The sequence below is a fragment of the Nilaparvata lugens genome, chromosome 8 (assembly GCF_014356525.2).
Source record: "Nilaparvata lugens isolate BPH chromosome 8, ASM1435652v1, whole genome shotgun sequence".
Taxonomy (NCBI): Eukaryota; Metazoa; Arthropoda; class Insecta; order Hemiptera; family Delphacidae; genus Nilaparvata; species Nilaparvata lugens.
Window position 1 is genome coordinate 8453339 of NC_052511.1, and position 18005 is coordinate 8471343.

At 33.4% G+C, this 18005-nt stretch overlaps 1 protein-coding gene across 1 annotated transcript in view; it reads right to left on the minus strand.

Annotated features, from left to right (window-relative positions):
- Nucleotides 1-6114: 6114 nt before the first annotated feature.
- The window catches only part of LOC111048638 (putative E3 ubiquitin-protein ligase UNKL), a 36731-nt gene continuing 24840 nt past the window's right edge, over nt 6115-18005 (minus strand). The window contains exons 11-15 of the mRNA XM_039433865.1: nt 15373-15524; nt 13981-14187; nt 11147-11302; nt 8555-8716; nt 6115-6942 (exon numbers count right to left, since the gene is read on the minus strand). Coding sequence (XP_039289799.1) covers nt 6748-6942; nt 8555-8716; nt 11147-11302; nt 13981-14187; nt 15373-15524 — 872 coding nt within the window. The 3' untranslated portion in view covers nt 6115-6747. The remainder of the gene's footprint in view (nt 6943-8554; nt 8717-11146; nt 11303-13980; nt 14188-15372; nt 15525-18005) is intronic.

Genomic DNA, 18005 nt, shown 5'->3' on the forward strand with positions numbered 1-18005 from the left:
ATCCGCTTATAATACATCGGTCTACCGTTAAATCCTAGATTTAATTTATTCTGTTATAGAATTTTCATCTTATACTCTATAAGATAAATCTATCATTGCATTTGGGCAATCATAATCCAGATGGGAAGATAAAAGTTAGTGTCTTATCAATTCAAAATGATACTGTAGCCTATTGATTTGAAGGGAAGTTGTGTTTGAATAGTTAAAACTCCTTTACTATTATTGCTTGTTTCAATATCAACAGTTATGAAAACTTAAATTACTCAAAATTAAATTTTAATTACTAGATTTAAAAGAGTTGAAAAATCATAAAAATTTGTAATTTTCTTCATAGTCAATTTTGACGGATAGACCCTAGTTTAAAACTCCTTTACTATTATTGATTGTTTCAATATCAACAGTTATGAAAACTTAAATTACTTGAAATTAAATTGCAATTACTAGATTTAAAAGAGTTGAAAAATCATAAAAATTTGTAATTTTCTTCATAGTCAATTTTGACGGATAGACCCTAACCACATAAAGCATCACTTCAACATAAAAATAACTTCATCATAAAGAACCACTGATTTGAAAACAAAATTTGTTTGCTATCAATATTGAGCAAAGCAGTTTTCCTTTCTTGATTTAAAATAAATGTTAATAGTAATTATTGATTATTATCAAATATCATTCATGATTATGAAATAAAGCCTTGTAAATTGTAATCTGCAAACCATTTGTATCCAAGTAGAAAATCCACGACCAGTCATTGAAAATGGTGATGCAAAGTTTCGAATTTAATAAAAAGTGCTACAGTAATAAAACAATGATAATCCTATCTAAGAAATGATGCATGTATTATAATTACTTTGACTTACTAATATACTAATGATTCATCCATCTTTATGAACAATGATAAGAATAATAATACTTGACAATGATAATATTAGTAAATAGTTCATGAATAAAATTCGATTGTAATGTTCAAATTGAAATACAAAAGTCCACTTGATCACTAGGCCTACTACTAGTACACAACACATTTTCGATCAATTTTTTGAAGTCCTTCTCACTCAAAACACAAATTATTTCCTTTACAAAGGTAACGATCAAATATCCAAGATACCATAATACATTACTATGCTTAAGCTTAGACTCAATTGCCTTTTATTGTTTATTGAATAAACGTTAAACCACTATTCTACTCACTACTATAATTACTATTTATTAATGGATCAGCATCTTTCATCAGTGATACACCTATCTTACATAATATACTAATTCGATAAACAGTCTGTCAACATCTAAATACTGATAACGTAATTATAAAATATTTTTATTCAAAATAATCACTTTTTGAATACAATATTACATAATTACTGATACTGTTGACAAGATTCTGAAATTTGATTCCTTACAAAAATTGTATTATATATTAAAAAAGCTTGTGAAACATTAGTGAGCTAGTCTTCTATACATAAAAACCTCAATACTTCAGATCTACAGTCTACAGATTACCAAATTTTAACAAGATAAATGCATCTTAAATTCTGCAACTATTGTGTTTTCATAAACTTTCAATAATTAGATAAAGTTTAGTAATCAAACTTGTAATTTATGCGCACAGCTTGTGCAGAATAATAATTGATTTTATCTTTATCGTTGCAATTTTATCAACAAAACCAGTACCAACTAAAACCTTATCCGATAACAACAATATATAACGAGGAACTGGAGACGAGTAGTTGCCTAAATTAGTAGTATATAAAAGACAAAATATATATTTAAAGAAATTCGAGAAAGCAAAGATAATTTTGTAGAACTATTTTTTATTCAAATTCTGAACTCGGACACCTCCTACCGGAATACTAGACAAAAATTTTCACTTTCACAGACTGATAATGATTTTTTTCAAATATTATAATCCATAACTCATTCCGAGTTGTTAACGACTTTATCAATAATGGTAGTATATAAAAGACAAAATATATTTAAGGAAATTCGAGAAAGCAAAGATAATTTTGTAGAACTATTTTTTATTCAAATTCTGAACTTGGACACCTCCTACCGGAATACTAGACAAAATTTTTTCACTTTCACAGACTGATGATTTTTTTAAAATATTATAATCCATAACTCATTCCGAGTTGTTAACGACTTTATCAATAATGGGTTAATTATTGATTACTATAGAAAAATAAATCTAAATAGGAATTTAGATTTCAGAAATAGAATTATGACCATGATTTAAAATAATGACATCAAGGTTTAGTAGAATAAATATCTTTTTATTCATTGATTACTCTCATCATCATCCCTCTCACTCATTACCCACGCACAAGCCTAAGAGTTTATGTGGGAATCAACTTCAGTATTATTAATTCGAAATACTTGGTTGAATTGAATAGATGTATATTTTACGCCGAGAAAAATATTCCTTTTAAATGTGAAGAATATCACAAACATCATAACTTATTCCCAGTTCTAGAAAATTATTGATAGTTTGCAACTAAAAATACTAACTTAATTATGAACTTCTATTATTTGAACAATCATCATTGATTATAGCAAAGCTAAAGTTTACTTCGATCTAATTGTGCATTGAGTCAAAAATGAAATATGATGACCGTAGTCAGAATGATAAACAAGTTGAGATATGGCAAATCAAACTTATACTAATATGCCCTGTAATATAACCAGGAATGTCATCTGTGTGATGATAAAGAACAGATTCGTGTAACGTCAACTTCATATACCGATTTTTCCAAATCAAAAATAGTTCGCGTTTAATAATTTTGAAATCATGGTCTGTATGCCATAGGAGGAAAATACGCAGAGCATAACTTGAAAAGTGATAAACGTGGAATGTATAAACTTAAAATAAGATAATGTATTGTAATAAACCCTGAAGATAACCAGGAATACATTCAATTTTAGCCGAAAACGTTCACGTTGTTGATTAACTGGTTAACTGATTAACTGAATAGTACTAGGCCCACACAGAGTCTTCCTAAAATTCAATAAGTCTTCCTAAAGAGTTGTTTCTATGATGCCAGATGCAAGAATTTTCCATCAACATGAACTGCCAGTAGAAAATCTAAAGAAAATTCTTCGACTGCTGAAACTTTCTTTCATTTGAGAAATATTTCGAGGCAGTTGAGGAATTTCCAATACTGGCATCATGTAAAGAAGTCTAAAGGTTGTTCCAAAAAAAAAATTGAATAAATTTCAATGCCCCTGTTTCTTGAGGTACATTATACCATAGAGAAACAATAGCGTAAGTAGATATCCCATGGTATAGGGAATTTATGTCGAAACTTTTACTGTTATCTCAAGCCGATTACTGTCGATTATTGTCAATTTTTACTGTTTTGTTGGGGTGATAGTGTATGAACGGCACAATTTGAGAGACTCCAGCGTCACACAGCTGCATAGGAAAGAACTATGTGAACTATCGGCTTGTGATAACAGTAAAATTTACAGATGCAATTAAATAGAGAATGCATTTATTCAAATGCTAATTAATATATAATTATTATTTAACGAAAATCCTAAATAAATGCTGTAAATCACCCCGAAGACTTCTGCTACTGCAGACATTGACAACATCGCAGCGTTAACAGCTAGATGGAAATCTAGCTGTTAACCATCCAGCTGTTATCATCCATCAAGCTGTTTCCATCTAGCTGTTAACCCTGTTGTCAATGTCTGCAGTAGCAGAAGTCTTCGGGGTGATTTACAGCATTTATTTAGGATTTTCGTTAAATAATAATTATAACAGTATAAAAGTTGCGACATAAACGCCCTATACCATGGGATATCTATGCTATCGTTACTCTATCATTATACCTAGAAACAACGGTCAAGCATTCATTTCATCCGGTAGTCAAATTTCAAATTTTATTATTCATTGTAAAAATTCGTTAGAAAATTGTTTTTAAGGCATGTTTTATCTATAAATATAACAAGAATGATTGATCAGTAATTGATATTCAAAAAACCGATATGATAAATAACTGTCAATGTTGGAATTTCTTGAGGGAGTCTACCTCAAGAAATTCAAAACTTCTTGAAAACTGGCAACAATTATAAATCAGCAGTTTGGTACTGTATAACAAAAATTGAAAAAATAGTGTTTTCGAGGTAGTTTTTCCATCCGATAATATCCTGAAATGATTCAATCCGTAGTCTAGTTTCAATTTTCATACTGTATTAAAATAGTTATTTGTATATCTAGAGTGAAAAGTACGACTTTTTCTCCCTGTGGGAAAAAGTTTGAAGCCCGAGGCAAAGCCGAGGGCAACAATTTTCCTGAGGGAGAAAAAGTATTTTTCGCTCGTGATGTACACAACATTTTTCCTCCATAGACATTGTTTTATAGAAACTGCAAATCAAATCATTTTAATAACTTACGTCATTGGTGACAATGTTTCCTAACAACATAACCTATAAATTTTTATCGTCAACTAATAGTAAGTATATAATATCATACAAACATATTATATTTCATGAGTTGATAGAATTTCTGGTTGTGGTATTGAATTCAGTTGATTCAATGACAGACACCTCTATTATGCTTCCTCATCTGAGCTAAGACCTTCTAACATATTTCAAATGTAAGTTTTTAAAATAGAGATGCTTCTCATGTTATTCAAATGGAGTCACTTTTCCTCCCTAGGGAGTTTTTCTATTTTTTACTACCGGGAGCGAAAAAGTGACACTTTAGTATTATGTTTCAGGGAGTAAAGTAAGTACTTTGGACAGTAGGTGGAGGAGAAAACATTGAGTAAAACATGTTTTTCAAGGTTGGTTCTCTTAGTAAAACTAATTTTTCATACTGTATTAAAAATGAGTAAAACATTTTTTCAAGGTTGATTCTCTCAGTGAAACTAATATTTCATACTGTATTAAAAAAATGAGTAATACATGTTTTTCAAGGTTGATTCTCTCAGTAAAACTAACATTTCATACTGTATTAAAAAATGAGTAAACATGTTTTTCAAGGTTGATTCTCCAGTAAAACTAAGTTGAGGACCTAAGTAGAATCTGGACTAGGACCCAACTAACAAGAACTATCACAAACTAGAAGTTACCTGTTCATATTGTGCAACTGAATAAAAACAAATGCAGTTTATGAAAACACAATACTCGTCTAACACTACTTAGGAATACTCCTGTAAAAATAGGAATAGTAACTACTGTAGAATCACTACCAGTGAAAAAAGTGATCACTTTGAAGTAAAAAGTAAAATCACTACCAGTGAAAACGGTTCTCGAATTATACAAAGTAATCGGGTTAAGGAAATGAGACGGGGCCGCCGAAAAGAATGGATGGACAGGTAGAAGTTCTAGTGACCCTTCAGTGGTCGCCTATTGTTATTGAATTTCGACATTTTCGTATTTCCACTCCGAGGAATATTTTGGTGGACCAGTGTAGTTACTTGAAGGCAATTTAAGCTGTAAACCAGTGGTAGCCTACAGTGAATGGATAAACACACACATTACTATCGATGATGAGTATAAATTTAGTGAAACGTACGTGGTGTGTAAAGCCCACATCGATTTTAAATTTGTTTGCTGTCCTTATAAATTCTACGAGATTGAAGGGGACTTGACAAACACCTGTTACATATGTTTGCCAAGTTGTGTTCAATTTAATAGAATTTAAAAGGACGCCAAAAATCGTACGTCCAATAAGTATCGAATTGTATGCAACTCAAGTTGGTCTGTATACAGCTTGTGAGCAAGTTGAGTTCCATCAAATGAACCAATTACAAGTACTGAAGTAAGTACTTGTAGTAAGTAATGTAGTAAGTACAAGTACTTGTAGAAAATACAAGTAACAGATGTAAGTTGCAAAAGTGTATAGTTAGTTGTTTTTTTTCTGGCTCTAAATTTTGAAAAATTACCCAAAAATTTTCCAATTAATGGTGATTTGAGTGTGATATTTTTGTTTTTTATTCTGTTTTCAACCGTCAACATTTAAAAATCTTAGTTTTCGTTGTTTTTGTGTGAAAATGGACTAAATTTTAGTAAAGTGAAATCATAACCCTATTTTGGACTTTAAAAATGTTATCTAAATTTGGGAGAGAAATAGTACAAGGAGTATCCTTAGTTTTTCTCTCCCAATCAGTGTTTCTTTGTAAAAAATGTAAATAAATTATAGATAAGTTGGTGCTACCAGCTTCCAACTAGAAGTGCCTTCAATAAACCACACGGGGCCACTAATGAGGGTGATGAAGCGGAATCAGAAGACAATAAAGTATGCTAGTCGGGAGTTAGAGGATGAACCTTTTTGGAACAATAGCTCAGGGTACAGGTAGCGCGGCCACGTCTCGTTTCTTTTACACAAGTATTTGAAGTAGAAAATAATCTATCACTCGGGGTCGTTAGTTACTAGAAAAAGTAATCACTTTGAAGTAAAAAGTAGAATCACTACCAGTGAAAACGGTTCTCGAATTATACAAAGTAATCACTTTGAAGTGGAAAGTAATCTATCACTCGGGGTCGTTAGTTACTAGAAAAAGTAATCACTTTGAAGTAGAAAGTAGAATCACTACCAGTGAAAACAGTTCTCGAATTATAAAAAGTAATCACTTTGAAGTGGAAAGTAGTCTATCACTCGGGGTCATTAGTTACTAGAAAAATTAATCACTTTGAAGTAGAAAGTAGAATCACTACCAGTGAAAACTGTTGTCGAACTATACAAAGTAATCACTTTGAAGTAACCTATCACTCGGGGTCGTTAGTCGGTTGATTGAGTGACTACGTCTGGAGTGAATTAGAGATGGTGGGCGAGGAGTGAGCAGTGACCTCGATAGGTGTATAGCAGTAGGGACAGTCCTTCTCCATAGGAGCGCAGCTGCTGCAGAGCACGTAGTGATTGCAGGGTCCCAGAGTCACTGTGCGGTTCCTGTCTTCGCAGACCATGCATTTGGCAGCTGTTTGCAAGTAGATTACCTGCAATAACACACACACTAATTATAGATTACCTGCAACAATACACACACTAATTACACACATCGATTTGGGATACAGTAGACGGTAATAGTACTTAACGTCCGGTAACGATAATTTACCGCATAAGTATGATTGTTTCTGCCCGAAACCATAGAGAAACAATAGGGTAAGTAGATATCCCATGGTATAGGGAATTTATGACGCAACTTTTACTGTTATCTCATGCCGATTACTGTCGATTATTGTCAATTTTTACTATTTTGTTGGGGTGATAGTGTATGAACGGCACAATTTGAGAGACTACCAGCGTCACACAGCTGCATAGGAAAGAACTACGTGAACTATCGGCTTGGGATAACAATAAAAGTTACGACATGAACCATGGGATATCTACTCATGCTATCGTTTCTCTATGCCGAAACGTATTTGAGGGCAGAATTATTATACCAATGCGGTAAATACGTTAACGTACAATATTTTTTGTCATACTTATCTGAGAAAGAATAATATTGCTGAGAAACAGAAACCATTACCTGCTGCTGCTCGAGCTACTGCATTCTATAAACATGACCTAGCCCGTAGCGCCTAGTTCATAACAGACAGACCCTTCGAGCTCAAATAAAATAATAAAGGCCTAAATTATAAGATTTCAGATGAGTTTTTATAACTTGAAACTCCTTAAATGAGTTCTTTAATTATTTGAGTTAGTATATTCACGGTATTTAGATGAAAACGGTAGGGGTCATGAAATGTGTGTGCAGTGGCCAGCCAGCTAGATTGCGTCATCGCCACCAACCGAGGTATTCAACACCTATTGGCAATTTATGAAACTTATTTATTTATTAAAAACAGATGATTGGATATTATAAAATGACGTCAGCTACACCGGAAATTTAGCACAAACATGCGCGTGACACCTACCGTCTTCTTCTATATACTGTGAGTATATTAATTACTCAGATGTTATTAGGACTCAGTAGAGTCCTAACATACTCGACTGTAAAGAAAACAACATATGATCTCTTTTACAGTATAGTATGCTGTGATGAGAATCACATGCTTTCTTTTTCTGAAAACAGCTGTTTACCGGCTCGATTTGATGCATGGAAAACAGCTGCAATTGAGTAAGTATAACAAATAATCACAAATTAATAAGGAGCTTAGGGCCGGTTTCCGAGCTCGGGATTTAGCTAATTTCTAGACTTTAAACAGGTAAGATTTAGATTTAGACAGCTAGATTTAGATTTAAACAGCTAGATTTAGCCAAGTTCTAGACTTTAAACAGCTGGAGTCAGAAAATTGGCTTTCAGAAGCAGGAGCTATGTGAAGTATTGTGACTAAACGTGTCTGATCATATCTTGCCTTGCTTTGACTAACTGGTGTGGTTTGACTACAATCTGACACGTTTAGTCACAATACTTCACATAGTTGCTTATGAAGACATATCTAATTGCAATGACTAATCAGTGTGAGTTGCGTCACAAGCAGCTATGTAAAGTATTGTGACTAAACGTGTCTGATCATGTCTTGTCTTGACTTGACTAACTGGTGTGCGCCTAGCCTTAATGGAGTTTCATAATTATGACGAACAAGTAAAGTAAAGATGTAGTACCTTTTCTACTTCGTCGAGATCGCTTTTGAGCTGTTCTTTGATGGACTTGAGCGTTGACAGAGAAAGTGTGCGCAGCTCTGATATCCTGCGGACGCCATGCAGGTAGGGCGATCCCTGCAACAGGTCCACCTCTTGCTGTAACGCCTTCGCCTGAGACATCGCCTGCAGAACAATTACACCAAGTCATTGCAAAAATGTTGTCGAAAGAATAATAATTATCATCTCATAAAATTGGTAGAACTCATGATCAGTAGCGGCTCGTGATCTTTTAGCTTGGGGGTTCAACATCATGATCTATTGGGGAGAAAGGTCAAGAGGATATAGAGTATTGAGCATAAACAAGTGTAAAGGTAATCAATAATAATTTTACGGAATTATCCCCCAATGATTAAATATATTTTCTACAAATATAGATTTTTTGTCCTGTTCATATTTTTCTTGTTTGATTTTTACTTCGGGAGTTGCTCTACCATCATGTTTTATTTTACACCTATCCTCAATATTAATAATGTTTGTCTTCAACAAATACTGAACCTTATTCATATTTCTTCATCAAAATGCTGTTACGGAACCTAACACAATAAATTATAATTACACTATCACTAAAAGAAAATGGACATATTAGAAATACTCACGAATACACGAAACACACTAGAAATTACTATATTCTTCAACACACAAAACAAATTTATATAACGAAAAATGCAGTGAAATCTATCACAACTGTATTTGTATATAGTGTATACTAGAAAACGTACCGTATAACCTCAAAACTGTCACGCTTAGGCTACTTCTTGTTCACCGCTTTTTTACTGTTTACTGCCACCAAATTTGAATTTATTGGTTAAGTTCAAGATGGCAGTGATACTGAATCCGTATCATGAATACTCACGATTTATTCCGAGGTTTACCGAATGCTTTACTTGCCTCGGCTACGTTCGGTTACACTCGGATGAACTCGTGAAACATGGTTCAGGCAGGATTGTGAACCAAATTCGTGCTAGCAAACCGATTCCCCTCCTCCGTTCCACTACCTCACCCAGCCTTGTTTTTGGGTTCAAATTGGGGAATGAACACTGCTCTCCACCACCACCCGTCTCGTCGTGCCATTCGGTGCTGTTTCAAGCAAGCCACTCCGGCACCGGCCGCAAAACATCGACGTTAAGTTTATGTAGATGAAAAATGTTGGGATGTAATTTGATGAGTATAAAATAAGAATATAATTATTTGAGTTGCAAATTCATCATTGTATAGGAAGTTGATTCAATTCTGGGGGTTCAATGAACCATTGAACACATAGGACGAGCCGCCACTGCTCATGATGATGTTTACCAACACATATAATTTATAGTGGGGTGTATATTTATTCATTATTTATTCATTGTTGAAACACCGCTGATTTATGTAGTTACATTACAATACTATATTATCAATATTCTAATGTTGCATTCAATCTTCATTGTAATTAATAAGTTTTCATAATATGTGAAATTTGTTGCATAATTGGCTGTTGTACTGTAAATTATTGTAGATTCTTGTATAAACCAGAATGTATTGTAACTTACTTGAATAAATAAAATTTGCATTTGAAAATTTGAATTTGAATTTGTTTTGGAACCTTTCCATATTTGGGAATATGATTATACTGATTGAAGGTTCAAATCGATTTCATCAAGCCCCGACTGCTCAAAAATATTTTTAAAATTTAATCGTGATTATATCCCACGAGAGCCAATCGGAGAAGACTTTTCTTCGAAAAAAACATCTCTGGTTCTCGTGGGATTTAATCATGAAAAAAATTTAACAATAGTTCATTTCCAAACGAATAAAACTTCAGCTGTACTAAAGCCTTCTTTTAAACCAGTACAACTGAAAATATTTTGAATAGCATGATGAAACTTTATTTGTGTAATTAAAATACACAATATTGTGAATTTGACTACATAATCATGGTTATCAATTATGCATTAGTAACGGCGAACTCGAGAAACTGAATGATTAACAAATTGCATCAATCGAATTTGACTACATAATCATGTTTATCAATTATGCATTATTAACGGTGAACTCGAGAAACTGAATGATTAACAAATTGCATCAATTTGAATTCATGCAGTAGATTACTTCAATTTCCTCGTTTTTCAAGAGAAAATGAACTTGATTTATGCGATCAAACTTTTCAACAGCAGTCAATGATTTTCATTTTTATTTTTTATTATTTATTATTTTACAAAGGTGACTTTCTAGAAGTATTTTAAGCCTAGGTGATGATGATGGGATGAATGATAATACAATGAAGGTAGAGTTATGAATGAATAAAAATTATAGGTTATGCTAAAAATAGTTCAATAATAAATTTGTCCTATTAGATGTTTTATAATGTTAATCTAAAAGTTGTGTTATTTGATTTCAATTACAAATGAAATACTGTATATTCGAGCAATTTACAGTACAGGATATTGACAGTCGACAATTTACCAATATGCCAATTGACCCAATGCCAATTTCCCGATAATAGGCATTATTTAGAAATAAGAAAAATGTATGTTATGAAGAAGGAATAATATAATTTATTTAGTAAATAATAGAGACCTCATCACGCTGCAGTTCTGCAATGTTTGCCTTCCTATTGGCATCCTCTGCCTCTTTCTGCCACGCGCCGCACGCTCCTCTTGCCTGTGTGATTTGTTCTTCATACGACGCTATTTTACTGTTATTCACTGCCACTTCTTCTTTCAGTTTTAGAAGCTACAAATCAACAAACAAAATCATTACACATTTCAAGGAAGGATTTTCTTATCTATTAAGATGTAAAATACAGCAGATAAATCTCATTTTAAACTTTCTTTTCAGTTGTACCATAGAGAAACAATAGCGTAAGTAGTGCGACATTTTAAAACTGAGACCATGAAATAAAATAAATCGAAGTAATAGAAGATGTTATTGTTGTCAAAGGCTAGGAAGAGTATCAAATGTACTGTTACCTGATAGCAATAAAGATTATACTTATCAACAGCTGAGACTAAGATAAGAGCACCGTTCTATACGGCATAATTTGGAAGAATTATTTATTGAAAATTATAATTTATTGCAAATAATTTGTAAATTGTTTATAGTCAACCATCAAATTTAGAGGTTACAACAACAAGGACTCAGTGTAAGATGATTTTATACATGTGTGACGTCTCCATCCGGGGCGTTGCTCAAGTAAAAAACCAGGAACCCCCCAAGGAGCGTTACAGTAGATATCCCATGGTATAGGGAATTTATGTCGCAACTTTTACTGTTATCTCAAGCCGATTACTGTCGATTATTGTCAATTTTTACTGTTTTGTTGGGGTGACAGTGTATGAACGGCACAATTTGAGAGACTACCAGCGTCACACAGCTGCATAGGAAAGAACTACGTGAACTATCGGCTTGGGATAACAGTAAAAGTTGCGACATAAACGCCCTATACCATGGGATATCTACTTATGCCATCGTTTCTCTATGGTTTTACTCAGTAATTTATACATCTGAATATCTGAACTAGCCTTATAAATCAAGATGACAGTTAGCAAGTGGGTTAAATCCAAGTCCTTCTATTATTATTAATGTCTAGCAGAGCAGAGTTTGTATGTGTCTTGTTCATAAAATGAGCTACATTGTGACAATGATACACTTGTGGTACAGTGTTGAGTGTTTTAGTCAGTTTTGTGTGTTTATTTTTTGTACGACTGTATTCGGTTGGTTCAGTTGTTGGTTGTATAGTCATTTGGTAACTTTTATTGTATTATTACTTTCGCCAGTGTTATGATTTTGTTACTTCTATTGTATTGTGACTTTTGCCTATTACTGCATTGTATATGTTTATTGACAATAAAATATATCTTATCTTATATTTTAACTTTTATTGTATTATTACTTTCGCCAGTGTTATGATTTTGTTACTTCTATTGTATTGTGCTTTTGCCTATTAATGCATTGTACATGTTTATTGGCAATAAAAGCTATCTTATCTTATATTTTACTCATACAAAAACACATAATCAATTAAATGATTGGTAGACGATCAACAGGTTTGATCAACAAAACTGTTTGTCTCAAATTTTGATTCTGATATATAGTTCAATTAAAGTAATGTTTCCAGTAAAAAAAATTAAAAATAACTAAAATAAAACCAATAAAATAAATACCATAAATAAATAAAATAATACCATAAATAATAAAATAATACCATAATAAAATTATAAAATAACTAAAATTAACAGTCCAAGCATATATTGCACTACGAATATTGAATCTGGGTTAATTTGAAGAGTAAAAAAGTAAATAGTGACACTTGATACTACATATGCGAGATATTACATTCATAAGTATATTATAATCCACCAAATTGATTCACTTTCAATTCATCAATTCAATACATTAAATTGCTGAATTTATTAAAATATAATTGATCATTTTAAACAAGAATGAACAGTTAATATTACACCAATAAACCTGCACGTTTATAGAAGGCATTGCCAAGACAGAGGATCGGCTACGTTGTTCTCCTATCTTTCTTCACTGCCATTATAACGTGGATCTCACTATAAGAGGTTCTGCTTTACTATGTATTAAAGGTAAAAGGAAAGGTTAAGTAGGTTAGGTTAGGTTAGGTTAGGTTAAGTAGGTTAGGTTTCTGCTTTTATGTTGATATAATTTGAAATGTTTTTATTATTTCAGATAATAAACACAAATAACGGAAAGTTGAAAGATTTGAGTACCGAACAATTTGAATAACATCCGTTATTTCCTTCATTTCCACATCATAAACTGAGGTCCATGTTATAATGGCAGTGAAGAAGGATAGCAGAATAACGTTGCCGATCCTCTGTCTTGTCAATGCCTTCTATAGACGATAGCTAATACATGTTTATTGATGTAATATTAACAGTTCATTCTCGTTTAAAATATTCAATTATATTTTATCAAGCGAGAAATTATATTTTTCAATTATTTCATAATGAATTTTCATAATCAAGATGAAATATTTTGTTAAATAATTGTTAATTCTACATTGTTAAAAGACGATCTGGCAACAGAGCAAAGCGAGATAGAGATAGCGCAATCTGCTTTGTTGAATGATACACAAGGATAGCAATACCATTGCTAATTTAACATTGCCATTATAACGTGGACCTCACTTTATTTCAATGCTAGATTTTCTTTCAAGATGACGGATTTTGGCGTCAGGATACTAGCCGACTGTGGTTCAGCGCCACAGATCTGTGATCAGATTTTTTACTGAACGTAAAAAAGCACGATGTAATTGATCAGTGGCTTTGAACGCAACCAATAACCGGAGTACTTTTGTTTTTATTGACCTTTCAAATAAGTTTCTCTGGCGAACCTTGTATAAACGTGAAATGAAGAAATGAAAAAGATTTGATTGTGCTCACCTCAGGAGACTGTCCAGGGAACGAGGGACTGACGGAGAAATTGTGGACCATGGGCGAGTGCGAGAGTGAGAGGGGGGCAGAAGGCCGACTGGTCGGGGACATGCTGAAGTCATAGAGGCCACTGCCTGTGCCCTGGAAACTCCCCAGTTTCGACGCACTGCTGCTCAGCTGTTGAGCCAGGTGGGCGGTCGCTGATGGCATGAATGCCTAAATAAATAAATAGATTTTATTGTCGTAGACCAATATAGGTAATTGACAAAGTCATAGTAATACAATTACAAAATGATAAATTCAAAGTAATAGTTTAAAGTCATCAAGCAGAATCGAAAAACTCTGTCAAACAATAGAAAGGTCACAAAACCAGCCACTCAAAAAGTATTTTTTTTTTAAATAACAATATTTTCACAACGTTTGATATCCAATGGCAACTTATTGTACATTCTCAAGCCGATGCTGGTGTTTCATGGGTAGCATGCCAATTGATCGACCGAATCCCAAACGACCGAAAAGCTATATTTTTCCAAACAGCCGAAAACTGCTTTTTCCCATTCGACAGATTAATGAAATATTGAAACTGGAACTTTCTCATTCAGCCGAATCCCAAATGACCGAAAACTTTTAAGAATGCTCCCAATCGACAGGAAACGTTGCTTGTCGCATTGAGCCAAAGTGTTGAGAGAGTCCCAACTGACCGGAAGTGATAGGTTTCCCATCTGACCGAAAGTAATAGGTTTCCCAAACGACCGAAAATCTTTCTAGTTTGTCGCAAATGACCGAAAGCGTTCGTCCAAATGGGGAAATGAATTTTTCGGCTGGATGGGAATCCTATCACTTTCGGTCGTTTGGGATTCGGTCGATTGGGACCCCACGGTTTCATGCTTATGACAGGACGTTGATATGGCTAAATTTTTGTGTAAAGTAATTGCTAAATTTTTGTTTCATACAGTTACTTTTTTCTATTTTCTCTAATTGGAGTGCTTACTGAATACTCGTTGCTAGCGCACAAACTTTTTTTGCTGGCAACGCCAATATTATGTATTGGATTATTATTTAGTTTCAATAAAAGCTTTTGTAATCTTGTTAGTTTATTCTGTTTTATTTGCTCTACTCTGTTCATGCAACTCATCTCCAAACATTAATATATATTCTCCAATTCAACTGTTTGTAAATTAAAAGATTTTGGAAGTTAGTGAATTGAAAATTTCCTGTAATTTTTTCAAGACTTCAATAAAGCTTCATTAATCCTTCACTTTTGTTCAGAGTTTAGTAAATTTCCAATGTATGAAACTGAGTTTTGTTTTTCATGTATTTGTAAGTTATTTATATGAATTTGGCAATACATTTGATTTGAACTTCATTGAAATGTATTGTGTTGTACAAGTGAATACTCACTGAATCAAGTGGCTCCTGATGCGAAAACCTAGACGTCGACAGGAATCCTGAATGGAGAGGATGTAGTGGTGATGATGCTGACGGGGAGAATTGAGATAAACTATTATTGCTACTTCCAGGAATATTAACAGGGGCCGAACTACCGAGAAGACCTACGAACAGAGAAATGAATCCCACATCATTACAAAACAGAAACTAGCAAATATCGGAAGATATTCTGGTAGAAATAGAATAGAATAGAATAGAATAGAATTATACCTGATAGAATAGAATAGAATTTTATTGGTCATAAAATATTCACATGAATACCTGGACTTCGTCAATTTTTTAAGACTAATAGTAAGACAAAACAAATACAAAAACACTAAGATCAGTATCAGTACAATAGCCTACAATAAAATATGAATCACATAAAACGATTCCAATCTATTCTAAAATAGTCAAGTAAGGTATACAAACATTCATCAATCAACACTGCTTTCAATATTTTTTTAAATTGTATGATGTGAGTATTTTCAAGTGGTCAGATGTGGAGTTATACCGGATGATTCAAAATGGACTTTACAACTTTGAAAATTCATATAAATCTTATTAAACAAGGTACAGAGCTGGTTTTGGTGTTGTTTTAAAGGAAAACACTCCAAGTTTAGACTCGCATAGTCCGCTAGTGCCTCGTCGCGCCGCACAAGCGCTAGCGGCAGTCACGTGTAAGATGGCTGCCTTCACTTGACCCGAGCGTGCTAGCTGTGTCTTTTAGTTTGAAAAACGGCATAGTGTACCTTGATATGTTGCAACAATTTGATACCACAGATCGATGAGGATGACCAAGAACGAAATGTTTTCTTTATGCAAGATGGCGCACCACCACACTATCTGACTGACGTCCGGGATTTTCTTAATGACTGCTTTCCAAATCAGTGGATTGGCCGTAATGCGCCAATTGCATGGCCCCATCGTTCCCCAGACTAACACCGCTTGATTTTTCTTGTGGGGTTTCATAAAAGATAAATATATGGTGTATGTACCTCCTTCGCCAACCACTTACCTGAGCTTAGAGCAAGGATTTGCGCTGCTGTTGAGCAAGTTACACCTGAAATGCTAGTGCGAGTCTGGGAAGAAATTGACTATCGATGGGATGTCTGCAGGATAACCAACGGAAGTCACATAGAAAATCTTTAGTTCAAGATAAAAAAACTTGAAGTGTTTTCTCTTAAAACAACAGCAAAACCAGCTCTGTACCTTGTATAATAAGATTTATATGAATTTTCAAAGTTGTGAAGTCCTTTCTGAATCACCCGGTATAATTTGATAGACGTGAAGTGCCAGTTTCTTTGTGATTTAGTATGACTGTACAACGGAATTCTAAGTTTGTGTCTATTTCTTGTATTCAAACTAAGGATGCTATTAGAATCATACTTATTCAAATTGCCTTGTACATAACATATATTTTCAAGACATATAACGATGGCAACGTCAAGATACCTAAGTGAATGAAATAAGGTCTACAATGTGCATTATATGATAGCTTGCATATTATTCTTATTGCCTTCTTTGAAGGACAAAAATTGATTTGGCGTTTGCCAATGTGAACTTTCTTGTTTATGGTTGCTTGTGTTTACGTAAAAATTAAAAATCAAGTATCCTTTTTTCATTTGAAACATATATTTACTCTTTTTTAAACATATTACATATCATTATCTCAATTATTATAATATGTTCGGCTATAAAAATCCATTTTCAAGTAAACCTCACCTCTTTGGGACCCCCTCCCCAAGTGCAGTTTTTGCGTCTTCGCCCCCTCCCTACTTTACCTATCACAACTATTAGGCTAGTTTCACACTCATTCGGTTCGTTTCGTTTTCGGCAAATTCCGATAAGTGTGAAACGGTTATTCGGTTTGAATTCGGTACCGAATAAAAACCGCATAGAACCGAACGCCCATTTGACTTTAATAAATTCCTTCAGGTTCAAATTCGTTTCTAGCGAAGGGCTACTTTCACACACATTCGGTTTGGTTCGGTTCGGTTCGTTTTCGGCAAATTCCTATAAGTGTGAAACGGTGATTCGGTTTGAATTCGGTTCCGAATAGCAACCGCATAGCACCGAACGCCCCCTCGACACGAATAGTTTTCATCATATTCGAATTCGTTGCTAGGAAAGCGGAAATAAAAACAAAGTCTTTTACACACGCTCGCTTTTTTGTTTTTATTTTAACCTGATATCATGATTATCTGTTTAAAAATCTTCCATTTCAAAATCATATGGTCAATATTCATTTCAGTTAGTTCTCTGGAGCATTTTTTTTTCAATGAATAGTTTGCTAAAAAAATATGAAGAAAAATTAAAACTCAGGGAGAATTTTCATTTTTTCCATGAATACATGATTTTATAATTTGAGAGAAGAGATGAACGTTATGTACCATGTGTCATAATTGAAAAAAATTTTCAATTAAATAAAATAATCACTCTGAACGTCCAAAATTAATATAATCAAAAATAAACTATTCAAATAGTTCACAATTTTTAATTGAATTGAAAATTTCGTTGTTCAATAAATCACATCTTACTATTTGAACACCAGCTTTTATATTTTATTACCAGCATGAATTGTAAAAATCTGGTGTGGCGCACTC